At 42.6% G+C, this 20,862-nt stretch overlaps 1 protein-coding gene across 3 annotated transcripts in view; it reads left to right on the forward strand.

Moving 5' to 3' along the window:
* Nucleotides 1–20,862, forward strand: part of VOPP1 (VOPP1 WW domain binding protein) — a 170,105-nt gene that overhangs the window by 110,734 nt on the left and 38,509 nt on the right. The window contains exons 1-2 of one of the 3 annotated variants that reach the window (XM_025273021.3): nucleotides 14,191–14,608; nucleotides 19,896–19,973. The exons of 1 other annotated variant lie outside the window; for it this stretch is intronic. In XM_025273021.3, the coding sequence (XP_025128806.1) occupies nucleotides 14,346–14,608; nucleotides 19,896–19,973 (341 nt within the window). In that variant the 5' untranslated portion in view covers nucleotides 14,191–14,345. Of the gene's footprint in view, nucleotides 1–14,190; nucleotides 14,609–19,895; nucleotides 19,974–20,862 lie in introns of those variants that run through there. One more of the 3 variants, XM_006074766.4, reaches the window with a different exon arrangement.

Below are 20,862 nucleotides of genomic sequence, written 5' to 3' on the forward strand. Positions count from 1 at the left end.
AGCATCACCTCTGCTAAAGGCAAACACTTGTAATGTGCCAGGAACTGTGGTAGCACCTGGGCTATGCATAGAAGAATGTGCTAGGGTTGCTCTTAAGCTCATGGCCTGAGGGGGATAGATTCCTTTAGCAATGAGCAGATATTGTACATGGTCAGAAGTGGAAAGACAGCAATGGGAGGATTCCGTCCTAGGGAGAGAACGAGGGGTGGTGCTGAGGAAGTCCTCACAAAGCTGAACTTTGACAGTCAAGGAGCAGTTTCAGAGGCTCTGGTAAGAGTGTATTTGGGAAACCACAAGGCTGGAGTTTAGCCCACCTTGCTAACGGTAGGGGCTGAGGTGAAGGAGAGTGTGGCACAGTGAGACGGTGTCAGTGGCCTTCTGATGAGCTAAGACCTCCTTCTGCATAAAGCGAGTCTACGGCACCAGTTTGGCCTCTGAGAAGGCTACCAGTGCAGCCCTGAGCTAAGGAGATTGCCCTGCATTGAGGGCACAGGGTGGTGGGTCTGAGTCCTTCAGTGAAGCTGGGCTGAGAAACAGGTCAGTGGGCTCAAATGTACCTCAGAAGAATCAGTGTGGGGACGAAGGGAGTCAGGAACTTAGAGGTCTCTGCTTTCAGACAGTGAGAGCAAATGTGAAGAAAACAGGCTCAGTAAGGATTTTTGCAGGAGGGTGTGGGGGATATCGAGTTGGAAGTTTTTGCACAACGTCCCAGCAATGCAGTTCAGGAGGTTCCAGAGACAGAATATAAATTTAGGAGCTCTGAACACGTAAGGAAGAGTTAAACCAACTCAAGTAAAAGTCAAGCTGAGAAAGTAAGTTGGGTGTCAATCTGAATCCAAGTTTCTAGATTTTTGAGCTGATGGGTCCTATAATCTATCTGCTTTCCAGAGCTCTTGGCCACATTCTTCCTTCTGTTTATGCCTTGCTTGTGTTATTTCAATGAAATGAAATTTAGTATCAGAGTTCTTTAATTCTAAAATAGGAGGCCTTCTGATTTTCATTTTCAATAATACCTGACTGGTCAGAATTTACTTTATAATCTGAGAGTTAATTTACCCAAGCTATAGAAGGATAAGTTTTCTGTTTTCCAGGATAGATTTGGATAGAATTGATATTAAATGATCAGCAATTTACTGAAAGGAGGGAAGAGGAGAAACCTCTACTACAGAAACACAAGGGCAGAGTTTCAAAATCTGGAGCCAGCAGAGTGCAGTACCTGTGGGAAGCCACTCAGGCTATCTTTCCTCCTCTGCTTACTCAGCTCTGGGTGCAGCTGGGCTTGGAGGTGGCAAGGAAACGAGCACTTTCTAGCCTGTTTAGTCTGTTATATTTTACGTCTTGTAATAAGCACTTATAATGTTTTCTCCATGGAGGAAGTAGCATGGAATTTCCCTATGTAAACCCCATATGCTACCCTAAGTACAACAGATTTTGGTTTATTCAGGTTTGAAATATTTTCTGGTAAAAGATGTGTCATTGGAGGATTGACTCAGGGCACCTCCTCCCACCCCAGAGGCTCATGGTTGGTCTTGTAACAGCCACTGCATCCCCCTCTTTACAGCCCAGATATGTGTGACTTCACCATGAGGTGTTGAAAGGTCATCAAACTGTAACCATATATCTCCACAGATGGGCAAACCTCTGCCTGTCAGGGAAACCAAGTCAGACTAGGAAGGAAAAGATTCTGACATGTGACTCCTCAGCTGAAGTTGACTCCTCAGGTCTGTGAAGATTTTGACATGACAGCCAGCATATAAGACATATAAGCCAGCATATTAGACATATAAGGTTTAAAGCCTATGACTGGAGAGGTGAAAATTCTTCTGAAAAGACTTTTTCTCACAGATAGTCAATACTGAAACTTACCAGAATATGTCTGTTACCTTGTTTGTGATGGTGGTATTATATGTGGGTTTGTATGTGTACAAAATCAACAAACTGCATATTAAATATACACAGTTCTCTGTATATTAATTATACTTTAGTAAAACTATTTAAAAAAGAAAACAGATCAAGAAAGCCAAGATAGTGTCTCCTCCCCTGCAGTGTTCCTGCCGGGTGCCCTGAGAGCAAGGACCGCTGCACGTGTTCCCAGAGCAGGGCCCTGGTTCCCCATCTTGGCTGTGCTCTGGACTCACCTGAGCTGCTGCTGCTGCTAAGTCACTTCAGTCGTGTCCGACTCTGTGTGATCCCATAGACGGCAGCCCACCAGGCTCCCCCGTCCCTGGGATCCTCCAGGCAAGAACACTGGAGTGGGTTGCCATTTCCTTCTCCAATGCATGAAAGTGAGAAGTGAAAGTGAAGTCGCTCAGTCATGTCCAACTCTAGCGACCCCGTGGACTGCAGCCCACCAGGCTCCTCCATCCATGGGATTTTCCAGACAAGATTACTGGAGTGGGGTGCCATTGCCTTCTCCGGACTCACCTGAGCAGTGATTCAAAATCCACAGGTCTCAGAGGTGTATCTGAAAGTTGCCCAGTAATTGGGAGTGAACCAGAGTGGAAAACCACATCACAGGGTGTCCACCTGAAGCTGCAGGGGCTCCTCCTAGGCTGCCTCCTTTCCTCTTTAGAGGCCCACAGGTAAAGGTTCTGCACGGGAGGACTTACTGCTGCCTTGTTGAAATGAAGAACTTTCCCAAGGCAGGTCTGGGAGGAAAGGCTGGAAATATGATCTGCCATGTTATGCCATGCTGCCACTGCTAAGTCGCTTCAGATGTGTCCAACTCTGTGCGACCCCATAGACGGCAGCCCACCAGGCTCCTCCATCCATGGGATTTTCCAGGCAAGAGTACTAGAGTGGGATGCCATTGCCTTCTCCGTGTTATGCCATAATAAGGCTAAAAATAAATTAATGCATTAAATAATATTTTAAAACCTTGTTATAGGAAGGTAGAATTGGTGGTAAGTAATATATTTTGGATGATAGACTCAATATTGGGAAAGAGATGGATGTGACACATGGATATCCATCTGAACAGGAAGAGTGCTTCGGGGAATTAGTGGGAAACCTGAAATGTCATGAAAATCACAGAAGACTTTGTTTAAGGAGAGAAGAGGCAGGAATTCCCAGGATGTCAAGAAAGCAAGCAGCCTACTGAAGCAAGAAGACTACTGAGATTTTAAGTGCAAAATAGTAGGGAACCCATGTGAAGGCTTCAGGAGAATCTAAAAAGGATTATTAATGGGGCCTTTTGTGATCATTTGGAGCTAATTTGGGGTTTGCCTGCTAACATCCTGTGAGGTTGGACTCATTGTTTCAGTGGAATCACGAGACTGTGATTTGACAGTCCTGAGATGCATGGAGACATGTAATAGCAGGTCTCTTATCCCAACTGATAAGATAGGGAGTTCTGGTCTACATAAACAGGCCAGTTAGGTAGATTTGTGGCTGGTGTAATAGCTGAACATATAAAAGTATGATTAATAAAATACCAACATGGAAGGAAGGTCTTTAATGGAACTGATCTGTCCAAGACAGCTCATCAGAGAACACCAGATAGTGTTTGGGTAACGTGTGTGGGTGCACATGCCCCCTCTCTTCCAGCAGGGTCCTTCCTTTCTGCCTATACTCCTGGCCCTCTCCTCTCTGACTTTCCATGAGCTAGGCCAAGACTCTTTATGTGGAGTGGCCTTCTCTCTTTCTCTTCCGTTGAGTTTCTTACTCCAGGTAGCCTGTCTGGCTGTGGAAGATGTCAGGTTCTGGGCTGTGGTTTAGGATGTGAAAGATCCCCCTGTCTGTTCAGGCCCAAGCCTCATGGTACACCTGGCCTTCCTGTGGGGCTATGCTATGGTCATTGCAGAGAAGAGGAGCAGGATATATTCTGCACTCCTGGGGCCAACAAAACTTGGTTCTTTATTTAAGTGACAGGAATCTGGGAGGAATAGTGAATACCTTGAGTGACAGAATGAGGCTCCCAAAGCTCCTGACTGGCTAGAATAATGAACCAGATTCATACGTTTAAATTTTATTATGAATAACTGTAAGATCCTATATTTAGGTCCCTGAGCCGTGTACCAGTACAGGGTGGGAAGATAGAACTTACTGACTGAGAACAGCTTGGAAGCTTAGTTGACAGAAAGTTCTTTATGACTCAGTTGTGTTATGGTTGCTAAAAATGTTAATACTGTCTGAAGCTGCAGTGGTAAGAATGAATGGGCATTTTTTCCTGATGATGGGGAGCCAATTGTATGCAAACTGGGCATGCTTTCCTGGAGGTAAGAAGACTCCAGAAACATGAGGACCCCTTCAGATGATGGAGGGTGTACTCTCACTGGAATGGCTGTGGAAGATGTGGGCAGCCAGCCTCTAGTGGGGAAGTTGAGAGGGAAGGTGAGTCAGCGATGTAGCGGGGAGAGGGGGGTGGGTTCCTCCATACACAGGAGTGGGGGCAGAGCTCTTCAGGTTCTTAGTGGGGACCTGCCAAGGGCATTGTATGCTGAGGGACCAACGACCTTGCCTCTGCCCCTAGTTTCATTTCGCCTTTGGAGTTTTCTCTCATACTGTGGGGCTGTGTTGAGTGTTTTCCAGGAGCCCAGTTTCTCACAGTTGAATTGAAAACCTCTGATAACCTTGAATGTACTTCCTGATTCTAGCTCAGGAAGTCCTTAAGCATCTCCCTTGTGTTCTGCTCTGTGGGAAAATGCAGATAATAATGGTCCTGTAAGAAGCAGGTCCAGATGTCAAGATACATACGGTATATAACTGAGGAGAACAGACCAACCGTCAAACTAAGAAACTGGAGAGGAAAAAAATGCTCTGGCTGATAACATAGAAGGGAGAAAATAGCCCACTGAGATTTATCCCAGAATGTTTGGGAAGAGTTGGTCTTGTGCTTGAGATGGGATTGATGGGAATTTACTTAAAACCCTAAAATGTCCTTATTTCAACCATGCTCCTTTCTTTAACACCAAAACAAACTAACAAAAACCATCCCCCATGAACTCCATGTCTAGTCCTCCACCTTGAAGACTCTTCTCATAGAGCCTTCAATGGCTCTGAAGTGTCTGCAACTAAATGCTGGGATAATTTTCCATGAATCAATTTAGACATAAATTACCATTTTACAGCACAATAAAAAATCTCTTCACCAATAGTTGGCTTTTTTTTTTAATAGAGTTTGTAACTTTATTAATACTGGACACTCTCTGACTTGATCTTGCTCTCTGTCTCTCTACTCTTGAGACTTATGTGACTCAAAATCCGACAATGGATGTGTCTGGTGTGCACACCCTTCCCTTCCTGGGCAGTGCTGAGATGGCACGTGCTTACCTCTTAGGCTCCTTGAACTCCCAAAGGGCCATCCTGTTATATTTGCATTTAATCGCTGTTGTGACAAATCTCTAACTTGGGGCAGACAGTCTTGCAGGCAGAAGCATCCTCAAAACTACATCACCTTTCATTTTCCTGGGGGGAAACACCCTGATGTTACCTATGTGTTCATACCTGCTTAGAATGGACCATTCTTTTTCTGTCCTTGTAGCAACTTGTGCTGGATCCTGGGATACAGTGGAGAATACTTGGTTAACAAGAAGCAGACCCAGGGGCCCATTTCAGCTAATGTACATGCTCTTTTCACTCTTCTAAAGCAATCGTGTATTTCAGAGCCTTAGACCTATAATTCGAAATGTCTGGGATCTGGGAGTAGATTTATTAATGGTACTGAAAAGCAATGTCTTCCTTTCTACTGCAAGTTTGAAGATCTGGCACACAGAGTAGGACAAGAAGGAAAACACAGTTCTGTTGTCTCCCTCCTAAGCAGCTCTGTACACAGCAGAGAGAAGGTCATGGGCTTAAGTCAGTCTTCAGGTGACCTTTGGAACACCAGTGCCATCTCAAGGCTTGTGCACTGGAAGCACAAGACCGGGTGTGTCAGATGATGACTTATTTAGTAGCTAGACTGCCTGCTAATGTTGGCCACTTTTAATTAAGCTCCGTATTACATTTAACATTATTTTTATAATTGAAATTATTTGGAATGTCAGCAGGGGTATGCTTAGGGCCCCAATTTGCCAGCATGTTCATTGGAAGAAGGGGCTTCCCTTGTGGCTCAGCTGGTAAAGAATCCACCTGCAATGCGCGAGACCTGGGTTTGATCCCTGGGTTAGGAAGATCCCGTGGAGAAGGAAAAGGCTACCCACTCCAGTATTCTTCCCTGAAGAATTTCATGGACTGTGTAGTCCATGGAGTCGCAAAAAGTTGAACATGACTGAGTGACTTTCACTTTATGTCACTTCAATGGGAGCTAGTTTGCTGCAGGAGTTCAGGTTTCAAAGCAGTAAATATTTCCTGATGAATACACCTCTGAGGGGAAATGTTTTATCAAATCAGGACCCCACCCTTACAGCCTCATTTAACCGTAATTACCTTTTTAAAGGGTCCATCTTTAAATTCAGTCACACTGAGGGTAAGGACTTAAACACAGGCACTTTGGGGAGGCGCAGTTCAGTCCTAACAACGTTCCTCTGCATCACATCCCACAGCTTCTGAGTGTGGCCCACAGAATTCTACACACCAAAAAAAGGGGGGGAAAGCCTCAGTAAATTTTTATTCTTTAATTATTTTTTATTGAATGATAATTGCTTTACAGAACTTCATTGTTTACTGTCAAACCTCAACATGAATCAGCCATAGGTATACATATGTCCCCTCTCTTTTGAACCTCCCTCCCATCTCCCACCTCATCCCACCCCTCTAGGTTGACACAGAGCCCCTGTTTGAGTTTCCTGAGCCATACAGCAAATTCCTGCTGGCTATCTATTTTACATATGGTAATGTAAGCTTCCATGTTACACTTCCATACATCTCACCCTCTCCTTCCCTCTCCCCATGTCCATAAGTCTATTCTCTATGTCTATTTCTACACTGTTTCCCTGTAAATAAATTCTTCAGTTCCATTTTTTTAGATTCTGTATATGTGCATTAGAGTACAGTATTTATCTTTCTGTTTCTGACTCACTTCATTCTGTATAATAGGTTCTAGGTTCATCTACCTCATTAGAACTGACTCAAATGTGTTCCTTTTTGTGGCTGAGTAATATCCCATTGTGTTTACATACACCAACTTCTTTATCCATTCATCTGTCAGTGGACATCTAGGTTGCTTCCATGTTCTAGCTATTGTAAATAGTGCTGCAATGAAGAATGCAATACATAGTCTCTTTCGATTTTGTTTTCTTCAGGGTATATGCCTAGGAGTGGGATTGCTGGGTGATATGTGATTTATTCCTAGTTTTTTAAGGAATTGCCATATCATCTTCCATAGTGGCCAGATCAATTTACATTTCCACCAACAGTGCAAGAGCGTTCCCTTTTCTCCACACTCTCTCCAGCATTTATAGTTTGTTGACTTTTTGATGAGGACCATTCTGATGGTGTGAGGTGATATCTCATTGTAGTTTTGATTTGCATTTCTCTAATAATAAGTGATGTTGAGCATCTTTTCATGTGTTTGTTAGCCATCTGTATATCTTCTTTGGAGAAATGTCTGTTTAGGTCTTTTTCCCACTTTTTGATTGGTTTGTTTGTTTTTCTGGTATTGAGTTGTATGAGCTGCTCGTATATTTTGGAAATTATCCTTTGTCAGTTGTTTCATTTGCTATTATTTTCTCCAATTCTGAGGGTTATCTTTTAATCTTGTTTATAGTTTCCTTTGCTTTGCAAAAGCTTTCAAGTTTAATTTGGTCCCATTTGTTTACTTTTGTTCTTACTTCCATTACTCTAGGAGGTGGGTCAAAGAGGATCTTGCTTTGAATTCTGTCATTGAGTGTTCTGCCTATATTTTCCTCAAGAATTTTATAGTTTCTGGTCTTACATTTAGCTCTTTACTCCATTTTGAGTTTATCTTTGTGTATGGTGTTAGGAAGTGTTCTAATTTCATTCTTTTACATGTAGCTGTCCAGTTGTCCGAGCACCATTTATTGAAGAGGCTGTCTTTGCCCCATGGTATATTCTTGCATCCTTTGTCAAAAATAAGGTACCCATAGGTGCATGGGTTTACCTCTGGGTTTTCCATCCTGTTCCATTGGTCTATATTTCTGTTTTTGTGCTAGTACCATACTGTCTTGATGACTGTAGCTTTGTAGTATAATCTGAAGTCAGGGAGGTTGATTCCTCCAGCTCCATTCTTCTTTCTCAAGACTGCTTTGGCTATTTGGGGTCTTTTGTGTTTCCATATGAATTATGAAATATTTTGTTCTAGTTCTGTGAAAAATGCCATTGGTAATTTTATAGAGATTGCATTAAATCTGTAGATTGCATTTGGTAGTATACTCATTTTCACAATATTAATTCTTCTTACCCAGAAACAGGGGATATCTCTCCATCTGTTTATATTGTCTTTGATTTCTTTCATTATTGTCTTATAATTTTCTGTGTACAATTCTTTTGTCTCCTTAGGTAAGTTTATTCCTAGATATTTAATTCTTTTTGTTGCAATGGTGAATGGGATTGATTCCTTAATTTCTCTTTCTGATTTTTCATTGTTAGTATATAGAAATGCAAGTGATTTCTGTGTATTGATTTTGTATCATGCAACTTTGCTAAATTCACTGATTAGCTCTAGTAATTTTCCGATACTATCTTTAGGGTTTTATATGTACAGTATCATGTCATCTGCAAACAGTGAGAGCTTTACTTCTTTTCCTATCTGGATTCCTTTTATTTCTTTTTCTTCTCTGATAGCTTTAGCTAGGACTTCATGAGCTATATTGAATAATAGTGGTGAAAGTGGACACCCTTGTCTTGTTCCTGATCTTAGGGGGGAATACTTTCAGTTACTCGCCATTGAAAGTAATGTTTGCTGTAAGCTTACCATATATGGCATTTACTATGTTGAGGTAGGTTCCTTCTATGCCCATTTATTGAAGACTTTTAATCATAAATGGGTGCTGGATTTTGTCAAAGGCTTTTTCTGCATCTATTGAGATTATCATATGGTTTTTATCTTTCGATTTGTTAATATGGTATATCACATTGATTGATTTGCATATATTGAAGAATCCTTACATTCCTGGAATAAATCCAACTTGATCATGGTGTATGAGCTTTATGATGTGTTGCTGAATTCTGTTTGCTAAAATTTTGTTGAGGATTTTTGCATCTATATTCATCAGTGATATTGGCCTGTAGTTTTCTTTTTCTGTTTTGTCTTTGTCTGGTTTTGGTATCAGGGTGATGCCACATGGTCTCATAGAACGAATTTGGAAGTGCTCCTTCCTCTGCAATTTTTGAAAGAGTTTTAGAAGGATAGCAGTAGCTCTTCTCTAAATATGTGATAGAATTCTCCTATGAAGCCATTTGGTCCTAGGCTTTTGTTTCTTGGAAGATTTTAGATCACAGTTTCAATTTCAATGCTTGTAATTGGTTTGTTCATAATTTCTATTTCTTCCTGGTTCAGTCTTGCAAGATTGAACTTTTCTAAGAATCTGTCCATTTCTTCTAGGTTATCTATTTTATTGCCATATAGTTGTTCATAATAGTCTATAATAATTGTTTGTATTTCTGCACTGTCTGTTGTAACCTTTCCTTTTTCATTTCTAATTTTGTTGATTTGATTCTTTCTCTTCTTTTGATGAGTCTCACTAAAGGTTTGTCAATTTTGTTAATCTTCTCAAAGAACCAGCTTTTAGTTTTATTAATCTTTACTATTGTTTCTTTCGTTTCTTTTTCATTTATTTCTACTCGGATCTTTATGATTTCTATTCTACTACTAATTTTGGGGTTTTGTTGTTCTTCTTTTTCCAGTTGTTTTAGGTGTAAAGTTAGGTTGTCTATTTGATGTTTTTCTTGTTTCTTGAAGTAGGATTGTATTGCTATAAACTTCCCTCTTAGAACTTTTGCTGCATCCCATAGGTGTTGAGTTGTCGTGTTTTCATTGTCATTTGTTTCTAGAAATTTTTTGATTTCCCGTTTGATTTCTTCAGTAACCTTTTGGTTATTTAGAAACATGTTGTTTAGTCTCTATGTGTTTGTGTTTCTTACATTTTTTTTCCTTGTAATTGATATCTAGTCTCATAGCATTGTGGTCAGAGAAGATGCTTGATTGTGTTTTTAATTTTCTTAAATTTACTGAGATTTGACTTGTGACCCAAGATGTGGTCTATCCTGGAGAACGTTCCATGTGTGCTTGAGAAGAAGGTGTATTCTTCCTCATTTGGATAGAATGTCCTGAAGATATCAAGGAGATCCAACTCATCATTTAAGACTTGTGTTTCCTTATTAATTTTCTATTTTGACGATCTGTCCATTGGTGTGAGTGGGGTTGTTAAAGTCTCCTACTATTATTGTGTTACTGTCAATTTCTCCTTTTATGCCTCTTAGTGTTTGTCTTTGGTATTGAGGTGCTCCTATGTTGGGTGCATAGATATTTACAATTGTTATGTCTTCCTAATGAATTGATCCCTTGATCATTATGTAGAGTCCTTCATTATCTCTTGTAATCTTCTTTATATTAAGGCCTATTTTGGCTGATATGAGGAGTTCTACTCCAGCTTTCTTTTGCTTCCCATTTGCATGGAATTTTTCCATCTTCTCACTTTCAGTCTGTATGTGTCTTGAGGTCTGATGTGGGTTTCTTGTAGACAACATATATAGGGGCCTTGTTTTTGTATCCATTCAGCCAGTCTGTGTCTTTTGGTTGGGGCATTTAATCCATTTACATTTAAAGTAATTATTGATATATATGTTCCTATTGCCATTTTCTTAATTGTTTGGGGTTGATTTTGTAGATCTTTTTTCTTCTCTTATATTTCTTGACTCTATAGGTCCCGTTAACATTTGTTGTAAAGCTGATTTGGTGGTACTGAATTCTCTTAAGTTTTGGCTTGTCTGAAAAGCTTTTTTATTTCTCCATCAGTTCTGAATGAGATCCTTGCTGGGTACAGAATCTTGGTTGTAGATTTTTCCCTTTCGGTACTTTAAATATATCCTGCCATTCCCTTCTGGCCTGCAGAGCTTCTGCTAAAAGATCAGCTATTAAGCATATGGGATTTCCCTTGTATGTTACTTGTTGCTTCTCCCTTGTTGCTTTTAATATTCTTTCTTTGTGTTTAATCTTTGTTAGTTTGATTAGTATGTGTCTTGGCATGTTTCTCCTTGAGTTTATCCTTTATGGGACTCTTTGTGCCTCCTGGACTTGATATTTCCTTTTCCATCTGGGGAAAATTTCAACTATAATCTCTTCAAAAATTTTCTCATATCCTTTCTTTTTCTTTTCTTCATCTGGGACCCCTATAATTCGAATGTTGGTGTGTTTGATATGGTCCCAGAGGTCTCTGAGACTGTCCTCAGCTCCTTTCCTTCTTTTTACTTTATTCTGATCTTCAGAATTTATTTCCACCATTTTATCTTCCAGCTCACTGATTCGTTCTTCTGCTTCAGATATTCTGCTATTGACTCTTCTAGAGTATTTTTAATGTAAGTAATTGTGTTGTTTGTCTCTGTGTGTTTATTCTTTAATTCTTCTAGGTCTTTGTTAATTGATTGCTGCATTTTCTTCATTTTGTTTTCAAGATTTTCGATCATTTTTACTATCGTTATTCTGAATTCTTTTTCAGGTAGTTTGCCTATTTCCCCTTTATTTATTTGGACTTCTGTGTTTCTAGTTTGTTCCTTCATTTGTTCAGTATTTCTCTGGTTTTTCATCATTATTATTATTTTTAAGTTATTGTGTTTGAGGTTTCCTTTTCCCAGGCTTCAAAGAAAGTTGAATTATTTCCTTGAAGAAAGTTGAATTACTTCTTCCTTTTGGTTTCTGCCCTCCTAAGGTTGGTCCAGTGGTTTGTGTGAGCTTTGTGTAGGGTGAAATTTGTGCTGAGTTTTTGTTTATTTTCCCCTTATAGGCAAGATTGAATGAGGTGGTAATCATGTCTGCTGATGATTGGGTTTGTGTTTTTGTTTTGTTTTTTATTTAGGTGAGGCATCCTGCATAGGATGCTACTTGTGGTTGGATGATGCCAGGTCTTGTATTCAAGTGGTTTCGTTTGTGTGAGTTCTCACTATTTGATCCTCCCTAGGGTTAGTTCTCTGGTACTCTAGGGTCTTGGAGTCAGTGCTCCCACTCCAAAGGCTCAGGGCTTGATCTCTGGTCAGGAACAAAGATTCCACAAGTGGTTTGTTATGGCATTAAGTGAGGTTAAAACAAATATCCAAAAGTGAGAAACCAAAGATGAACCCCAGACAAACAGCAGTTACAAAATCAGGTAAATAATAATTAAAATAATGGAATATACATATATACATATACACCCATGAGCAGTGAAAACAGTCCAACAAAAATAAAGTACAGTAGATTGACCTGGCAAACAAAGGAAATGAAAAATTATGTTGAACAGTTAAGAACAAAACTAACTTAAGCACAAACTGGAAAACAAAACTAAAGCAAGGTGCCAAGTGGGGAATAAAGCAATGAAAACAAAACTAAGAAATATGTTGAGAGGAAAGAAGACAAAGAAAGGAAAGAAAGAATAGATATGAAAAGTTAAATAGAGGTAGATGAAGAAGATTTATATACATTAAAGATTAACTGAAATGGGAAAAGAGCAATAGGAAAGGCAGACAAAAGAATAAATGTAGAAAAATACAATAGGTTTTAAAAAAGTAAAATTCTAAGAAAGAGAAAAGAAAAAAAAAAGAAGAATAAAAAAGGAAAACTCCACAGAACTGCAAAAACCCAACATAGAGGCAGAGGTTTATAACAACATTAGCAAATGTGACTGAATATACACATATGCATATACACCCATAAGCAAAATCAAAACAGTCCAACAAAAATAAAGTACAATAGATTGACCCGGCGAACAAAGGAAACCAAAAATTATACCTACCAGAACAAAACTAATTAAAGCACAAACTGGAATAGAAAACTAAAGCAAGGTGCCAATTGGGGAATAAAGCAATGAAAATAAAACTAGCAAATATATTGACAGGAAAGCAGAGAAAGTAAAGAAAGAATAGATATGCAGAGTTAAATACAGGTAGATAAAGAAGATTTATGTATGTTAAAGATTAACTGCAATGAGAAAAGAACAGTAGGAAAAGCAAACAAAGGAATAAATGTGGAAAAATAATAATAGGTTTAAAAAATTAAAATTAAAAAAGAGGAAAAAAAAAAGAGGAAAAACTCCACAGTTGGGCAAAAGCCCAACTAGGAGGCAGAGGTTTATGACAACAATAAAAAATGTAGCTGAGGGGGAAAAAAGCTCAAAAGCTTAGTTGGATGTCTTAGTGCCAATAAAATCGACAACTACAACAGAGGAGGAAAAAGGGGAAAAAATCCAACAGAATCTACAGAACAAGTCAAAAAAAAAAAAGAGTAATAAATGTTCTTCTTGGGTCACTGCTGTCAGAGTCCTTTCCCTCGCTGGGAGTCACAGTCCCCCTCACCTCCCTAGGATGCCCTCCAACACTGTGCTGATCTCTGGATCTGCTGTGGGGGCAGCTCAGATTCTAATCTGGTCCTACTCCTGTGTGTTCTTGCATTCAGTGTCCACAGCTATCAGAGCTAGAGCATTTTCTTTTGTGGGAGCTCTCAGTGGCCTTTTATATATTCCATTAGACACAGAGTCTGCTTAGTTGATCATGTGGATTTAATCTGCAGCTTGTACAGCTAGTGGGAAGGTTTTGGGTCTTCTTCCTTAGCCACAGTACCCCTGGGTTTCAATTGTGGTTTTATTTCCACCTCTACCTGTGGGTCGTCCACTGGGGTTCAGCTCCTAAGGCTGCCCTGGAGGATTTGGGTCTGCAGGGATTCTGGCAGCACCAGGTACTCAGGGGAGCTGGCGGCTAGGGCAGCAGGAAATATAGTGCTGTAGAAGAGTATGGCAACCAGTATTGGCCAATACGCTCCAGTATTCTTGCCTGGAGAACTCCCTATCTGACAGAGAAGCCTGGCAGGCTACAGTCTACAGGGTCACGAAGAGTCGGACACAACCGAAGCAACCCTGTGTGCATAGACATAAGAATTTTTTTTTGCCTGGGCAGCTCTGCCCCAGTTAGTTGAGCCTGAAGGTGGAGCAGCTGCTTGGCCTGCGGGGACCCTGACAGCACCAAGTGTGCAGGGACACAGACTGCCTCTACCGCAGGAGTTATGGCCCTATCAGAGTCTTTTTTTGAGCCTCTTGTAGCTGGCGATCAGAAGGCCTCTTTGGCCAGTCTTTCTCCATAGCTCTGCCCATTCAGGCACTTAGAAGGCTCCCTTGCCTGGAGTCCTTGTCTGTTGTTTGGGTGTGTCAGGCACTTAAAGGGGCACCCTGAGTGGGGTCCTACTCTGGAGTTCAGGGCATCAGTCACTGAAAGAAGCACCCTGGCTGGCATCCTACTCTGTGGTTCAGTGCATCAGGCGTTTGATGGGCCAGCCTCTCTATTGTTCAGCTGCTGATGCTGGCGTGTGGGAAGAGAGAGACTATGATGTGACTCAGCAGTATTGTCTTGCTTCCATGGCTGCCTGCCTTTCCTCCTCCATCATTTCCTGCCACAGTCTCCTCCCTAACATCCGCTCGATCCATCTGTCTGCAGTCAACATCAGCCCTCGCCCTGGGATTGCTCCACATTCCCTAAACTCCAGCTCCCAGCCTCTGTGCTTTCCAGGAGACCAGCATTCCTGTCTGGGGTATGTATGGCTGCAGCAAGGACTGTCTGATTCTCATTCCATTTAGGCTGATGCACATCAGCTGTTTCACCCTCAACCTTAAATATTTCTCCTCTGATTCAGACAAATCCCCCGCTGTGGGGATTGGACCCCTGCTTCAGTTCCCCTACCTGCTGTGGGCAGATCCAGTCCTACTAACACTCCACTCTTTCCCCCTAGTTCCTTCATCCTACCGAGTTTTGCGTGGTTCTATATATTCTTTTCCACCGGCCAGGTTCTCCTGTCCACTCTCAGCTGGTGTTCTGCATGCACGTCTGTGTCTGAAGGTGTATTCCTAATGTATCTGTGGAGAGAGATGTACTCCATGTCCACCTACTCCTCCGCCATCTTTTTCCCTCCTAAATTTTTATTCTTATATCTGCTTTCCACCTTTGTACCAAGTTCATGATCACTGGACAGGTTATGCTTCAGCCCTCACTGTGCCCAGAGCTGGGCAGCTCTAGTTATAGTCAGGAGTCAAGCTAAGTCTGCAGGAAACATCTTGATGGTGAAGGTGGTAGAACAGCGAGAAAGAAACTGTTCTGAGCTTGGAAGATCGCAGTTTCACTGCTCCTAAGCTGCAGGTGTCTGCCGTCTGTGTTCTCCATCCTGGGCAGCCACCTCCCACCCGCATTCAGAGGTCCATAAGAAGCAGATGAGCAGGGATATCTCTAACTGACAGAACTCTCCACGAATGTGATCATTGCAGGACATCAAGTAGAATTAGGAGCAGCATCAGTGTTACCCAGACAGAAGTCACAGGGGACCAGACTTAGCCCAGCATCATTAACAGCAGGAAGTAAGTACCCTTAGCCAAGCACCATTAATAGCAGGAAGTGATCTGCTAGTCAGGAGACTTGGGCCTGCAGCTGCCCAGCACCTACCAGGAGGATGAAAGAATCCCTTCTAGACACAACAGAAACTTGAGCCTGTTCACTTTTGACCTGGGGCCTACAACAGTAGGTTTGTGTATATCTGTGTGGCTGTATGTGACCAAAACCTAAGTTTCACAAAACATTCCTTTTGTGGGATACCCTCTGATTTTTAAAAAATTGATCTTTACCTTTGTAAAATACATGATGTTACAACCCAATAACTTGATTTCATAATCCACTAGTGGGTCACAATATCTGAAAACACTGTTCTGTTATATAATATTGTGGGAACTTTGGTAGTTCTTTCCAAATCGTCACCTTACTTTTACCCAGTGTCTCATCTTCCTATGTTAGTTCCGTCTTTATGATTACATTATCTGCTAATTGTAGAGAGTTCTTGGCATGGAATGGTACAGGCAGTCTGGTCAATATGCAGTTCCATGTTAAAGCAAGAACCCCTCAGGTATTATTAAAGAGTGGTTCCTGAATTTCTGTTGGTAACTCCATCACAGGGATCTCCCACCATTTGCCCAAGAAGTCTATGCTTCCTTCACCTTGTCTGTTACCATCTGCTGAATTTTCACCTTTACCTCCTGTTTCATCTGGGCTTGGTTTGCTCTTTGGGAAACTTTAAGCTTTAAACTGTGCCACATTAAACTTCGCCTTCCCCTCTATACCATCTCAACCCCTTCACTTTCTTAGGCATCCTGCCACTGCCCTGATTCTCAGTCCTTTCCAGTTGGTTTATTTGCATGAGTAAACGGTTGTTGAGTCTTACACAGTCACTGTTCATGAGCATGATCATGACACACCATCATGGTGATGACTTGGTCCAAGCAGAAGAATAGGAAAATCAAGTGGGATCCAAGAAGGTAGCCCTTTGGTGACAAAAGACTCAATGTCACTGCAGAAGCAGTGTCTGTGTAAAACACCTTCCTGAAATATTTGCCAAATCCTTTCTTGGCTTCAGCAGACAGTGGCCTGGGCTGAGAGGAGGTGTGACATCCCCAGTGCCTTGTTACCTGAGCTTATTTCAAACATGGAGTTGATAATATTTTACTTGCATGTTAAATAAGACAGTTGTGAAGCACTGACCTGGAATCTCAAATGTAAGATGTGACCAAAGCATATAACCTTTGTTCTCATTTGTGTAAGTTCTCTATTGTTTAGTCATTAGTCACTGCCAAGTGAGCAGATTGAAACCATTTGTGTTTATTTTCTTATAGTTCCTATAGATCACAAGTCTGGACACAGCATTGAGGGGTCCTTTCCTCCTGGATATCACAAAGCTGAAACCAAGGGGTGGCTGGGTTGTGCTCTCTTTTGGAGCTTGGGTCCTCTTGTAAATTCATTCAGTTGTTGACAGCATTCATGTTGTAGGACTGAAGTCCCAGTTTCCTTGTTGGTTGGCTGGGGGTCACATTCAGCTCTTGGAGACCACCCTTAGTCCTAGTCTTCTTCAAAGCCACAGAGGGGCCCCTGGTCTGCTACAGCTGTCTTATATAACATACTACCCTATGTAATGTTTCATAATCATGGGAGTGACCATCCCATCATAGTCACAGGACCTGCCACACTCAAGGGGAGGAAGTCATGCAGTCCGTGCATTCTAGAGGGGTGGGCATCTTGGGGCTGTCTTTGAATTCTATCTACCACATCATCACATTTATCTTCGGATCTAACTTAGTTGTTAAGGACTCTTGTCTTTGCAAATTCATGGTCAGAAACGGTCCTATCTCTTTGTGTTTACAATTAATTGTCTGAACTCCACATACTCTGGAAGGCAGAAGCCCTTTATCTCCCTTGAGTGTCGCCCCTCCCTACACACACACACACACACACCCCCCAAGGAGTCACTGTGGATGGTGCTCTGTGTCGTATCAGCAGATGATACTGTTCGTGCAGTGCCCGTCCAACCCTGGCCTAGTCCCTGGCTGGCCTGCCCCCAGCATTTCCTTTTGTCTTCCATGCTGTGCTTAGCCTCCTCTCCGCACTGCAGCTGGAGGGCTTGCAGCCCTGGGGCCAGCGATCCTCTCCTAGCACTGAGGCCCTCGTGCAGTTCACGTCACAGCCAGGCAGGATGTCTGCGTGGTCTGTGTTCAGATGTCACCCTGTCAGTGAGTCATCCTTGAATGTCTGGTTTTACATTGTATCATCCACCGCTCCTTCCCCACTGCTTTCAACTTGCCAGCTTCTACTTTAGTTTTCACCGTGTGGAACTTACTGCCATCTAACCCCATTCATGTTTTTCTTGCTTGTTGTTTGTCCCCTTCTTCTAGAAAGAAAGCTCCTGCATGTCCTTCTGTTAGGGTTTTTATGGCTCCCCTCCCAGACCCAGCACAGGCTGAGTTCAGAGTGGCAGCTCGATGACTCTGTATTAGATGCCTGTGTTATGAGAACCAGTAGTGTTTTTAAGCACACATTTTGGTGCTTTTCTAGCTGTTGGTTGGATAAAAGAAGCCAAACAGATTTTAGCTTATGCTCCAGCATGTAGGAGCATCCCATCAAAATCAAGAATTTCTACCTAATAGACAGAAGTTCATGTTTGTGGACTATAGGAGGAATGGGTGTGTGTGTGTGTGTGTGTGTGTGTGTGTGTGTGTGTGTTTGTGTGTGTGTGTGTGTGTAATGACAGTGGTTTGGTGGAGGTCTCTCTGCTCAGTTTATCCTTGAAATGATAGAGGATATAGCAGTGATTGGGTGCTGAGTGTTTAAAGAGCTCGAAGCCCCAGGAGCCAAGCGGGGAGAAACAGCACTACAGTTCAGATGTGTGGAGTTCCATTATAACTCATAATATTCCATCTTAGCTAATATTTTATAGGGAGCTATTTTCTACATGATTTCTACATAAAACAAGTCAATGTGTACTGGAATTACCTAAAAATTCAGTGTCCAAAGTCTTGGATCAAATTGTGTATTTCTCCCAACTACTTTTTTTTAAGAAGAAAATTGGCAGGAACTTGATAGATCATAATTCTGTGCTCATTTAATATTATTGAGAAATAGCCTTACCCCTCAACGCACACCTAACTCACTGCCACTTGGACTGAAACTGCTGTAGTGAAAGTGTGTCTATAGAAGCCAAAGTGCAAAAGCTTTCATAGCTTCTCTCTTTTCTTAAAGAAAGCGGGGCTGGGGAAGAGTGGGGATATTGGAGGAGTCCGAGCTGACCCCTGGGAACCTTGGCCCTGCGCTGGGCCTATCCTTGGAGTGTGAGGGCCTTTCTCAGGGCTCTGCTCAGGGAGGAAGGGCGCTGAGCACCAAGAGTGCAGCCTCAAGGGGGCAGGACAGGTGTGAGCAGCCGTGGCCCTTGTCAGCACTTTAGGTGAGGGTGAGGCCTTCAGACTTAAAGCAGTTGAAAGGTTGTTGTTGAATCACACAAAGACACCGGGATTCTTGGGCCCCGGAGGAGAAGAATTCAATCCGGGGCCAGAGACGAGACTTGATCGCTCAGAGCTTTTGTGTAATAAAGTTTTATTAAAGTATAAAGGAGATAGAGAAAGCTTCTGACATAGGCATCAGAAGGGGGCAGAAAGAGTACCCGCTTGCTAATGTTAAGAATGAAGTTATATAATCCAAAGAATGTCTGGAGGTTGTAAAGACCTCATCAGACCTACTCCCATAATTTACATTTTAAGATAACACTGTCCTCAGGCAGGATACATCCTTGTAAAGACCAGGTCTACTCCCATAATTTACATTTTAAGATAACGGAAGGTTTAATCCAGAGACTGTCCTTAGGCAGGATACATTATTGTTATATAATCCCAAGGAATGTGGAGAAAGAAAAAAAGTTTGTCCTTTCTTCCTCCTTGAGAATTCCAGACCCCTCTCTCCTTGGGGACCCCTAGACTCCTTATCAACCTGCCTAGGAAATGACTCTGTCACAGTGCTATAAGGAGGCCCTGCCCTCCCATGCCTTTTGCTTATGGGGAAACAGGCTCATAGGTGTTGAGTAACTTGCTAGCAGTCTTGCAGCCAGTAAGTGGTAAGACCAGGACTAAAGCACAGAACTTGTCCAGCTTCATGACCTCTGCCCTTCAGCTCTCTGGCCTCGTTGATGCAGGTGCCCGTCTTCTGACATGGTCAGCACTGCCCAGCATCTGCAGCACGCTGATGTTCCCCTCTGGTTTCATGCAGGTCTTTGCTCATCCAGTTATAGGGCCTCCCCAGAAGGAAACCACTGTGATTCTGCCCACGGGGATGTGTAGCAAACAGATGCTTTGAATGACACTGTCCCTCTCAGCGCCTTCTGCTTGGGCCACCAGCGCTCTGCTAGTTTCGTAAATTCAGTGGTGGCAGTTCTGTCCTCACGCTGAAATCTGCCTGGACCTCCCCACTGGTCCGGCCCCTCTTGTGCAGGAAGCTGACAGCCTGTGCCCTCTCTCCCACAGATGCCGCCCTTACGAGGACTGCTGTGGCTCCAGGTGCTGTGTGCGGGCCCTCTCCATACAGAGGCTGTGGTACTTTTGGTAGGTCTTGACTCTTCCAGGTCTCAGATGCTCCCCCTTCCCCAGGGCTCTGCCCAGTCAGTCTCAGCCAAGGTGACATCACCTCCACCTGAGGTCGTGGTCTCCGGGTGGCCTATCAAGAAAGCAGATATGTTTGGGCTGGCTTAGTATCAAGTGCTTCTGCTCCCAGAGTTTGCGGAAAGCTATCTCCGTTTCCTCAGGCTTGTGGCTGGGAAAGAAGAGTTATTCTTTGGGAAGCTGGACTGTACAGCAGCTTCAGCCTTCAGCAGCTCCTCCACCAATGTCTGAAATGGATTGAGGCTGCCTGTCTTAATCGGAGAATCAGCAGATCTTGCTATAAGGTTTTTGCTGCCTGGAAATCTTCCATATTCACATTGTGTCAGCTGAGTCCTAACTTTCAAGAGAGCCTACATCCTTGTCCATCTTCCAGCTCTACTGGAGGAACTTGAAAGAGCCATCCAGCATCTGTAAGATTGTAGCTCGGGAGAGGATGAGGGAGTAAAGCTGACAGAGTCCTTGAAGGATGGGTGCAGAGTTTCCAGTAAGGAGAGGAACCTCCTGTGAGTTGCTGTCCTCAGAGGATGCCTGTAAGGAATGCCTTTAGACATAGGAATGTCTGAAGCAGGCCTTTCCTGACCCCGTGGCAGGAGCCACTTGGCTTTTTTGTGAGATTTTGCTATTGGCCTCCTGACAACTGTTCCTAATATTTGATTAAGGAAACCAGCACCATCGGGAGCTCCACATGCCGCTTTCTATAACGGGAGAGCCTCTTCATTTCACCATCACCGACTCGTGGCCGGGCCTTGGCCATTTGGGGGCTGGACTCACCTGTCACGTGGGGCCCTGAGTGATGCCAGGCTGTCACTGGCCTCTCCCCACCTTCTGGCTG

Source organism: Bubalus bubalis, chromosome 21 (genome assembly GCF_019923935.1).
Source record: "Bubalus bubalis isolate 160015118507 breed Murrah chromosome 21, NDDB_SH_1, whole genome shotgun sequence".
Taxonomy (NCBI): domain Eukaryota; kingdom Metazoa; phylum Chordata; class Mammalia; order Artiodactyla; family Bovidae; genus Bubalus; species Bubalus bubalis.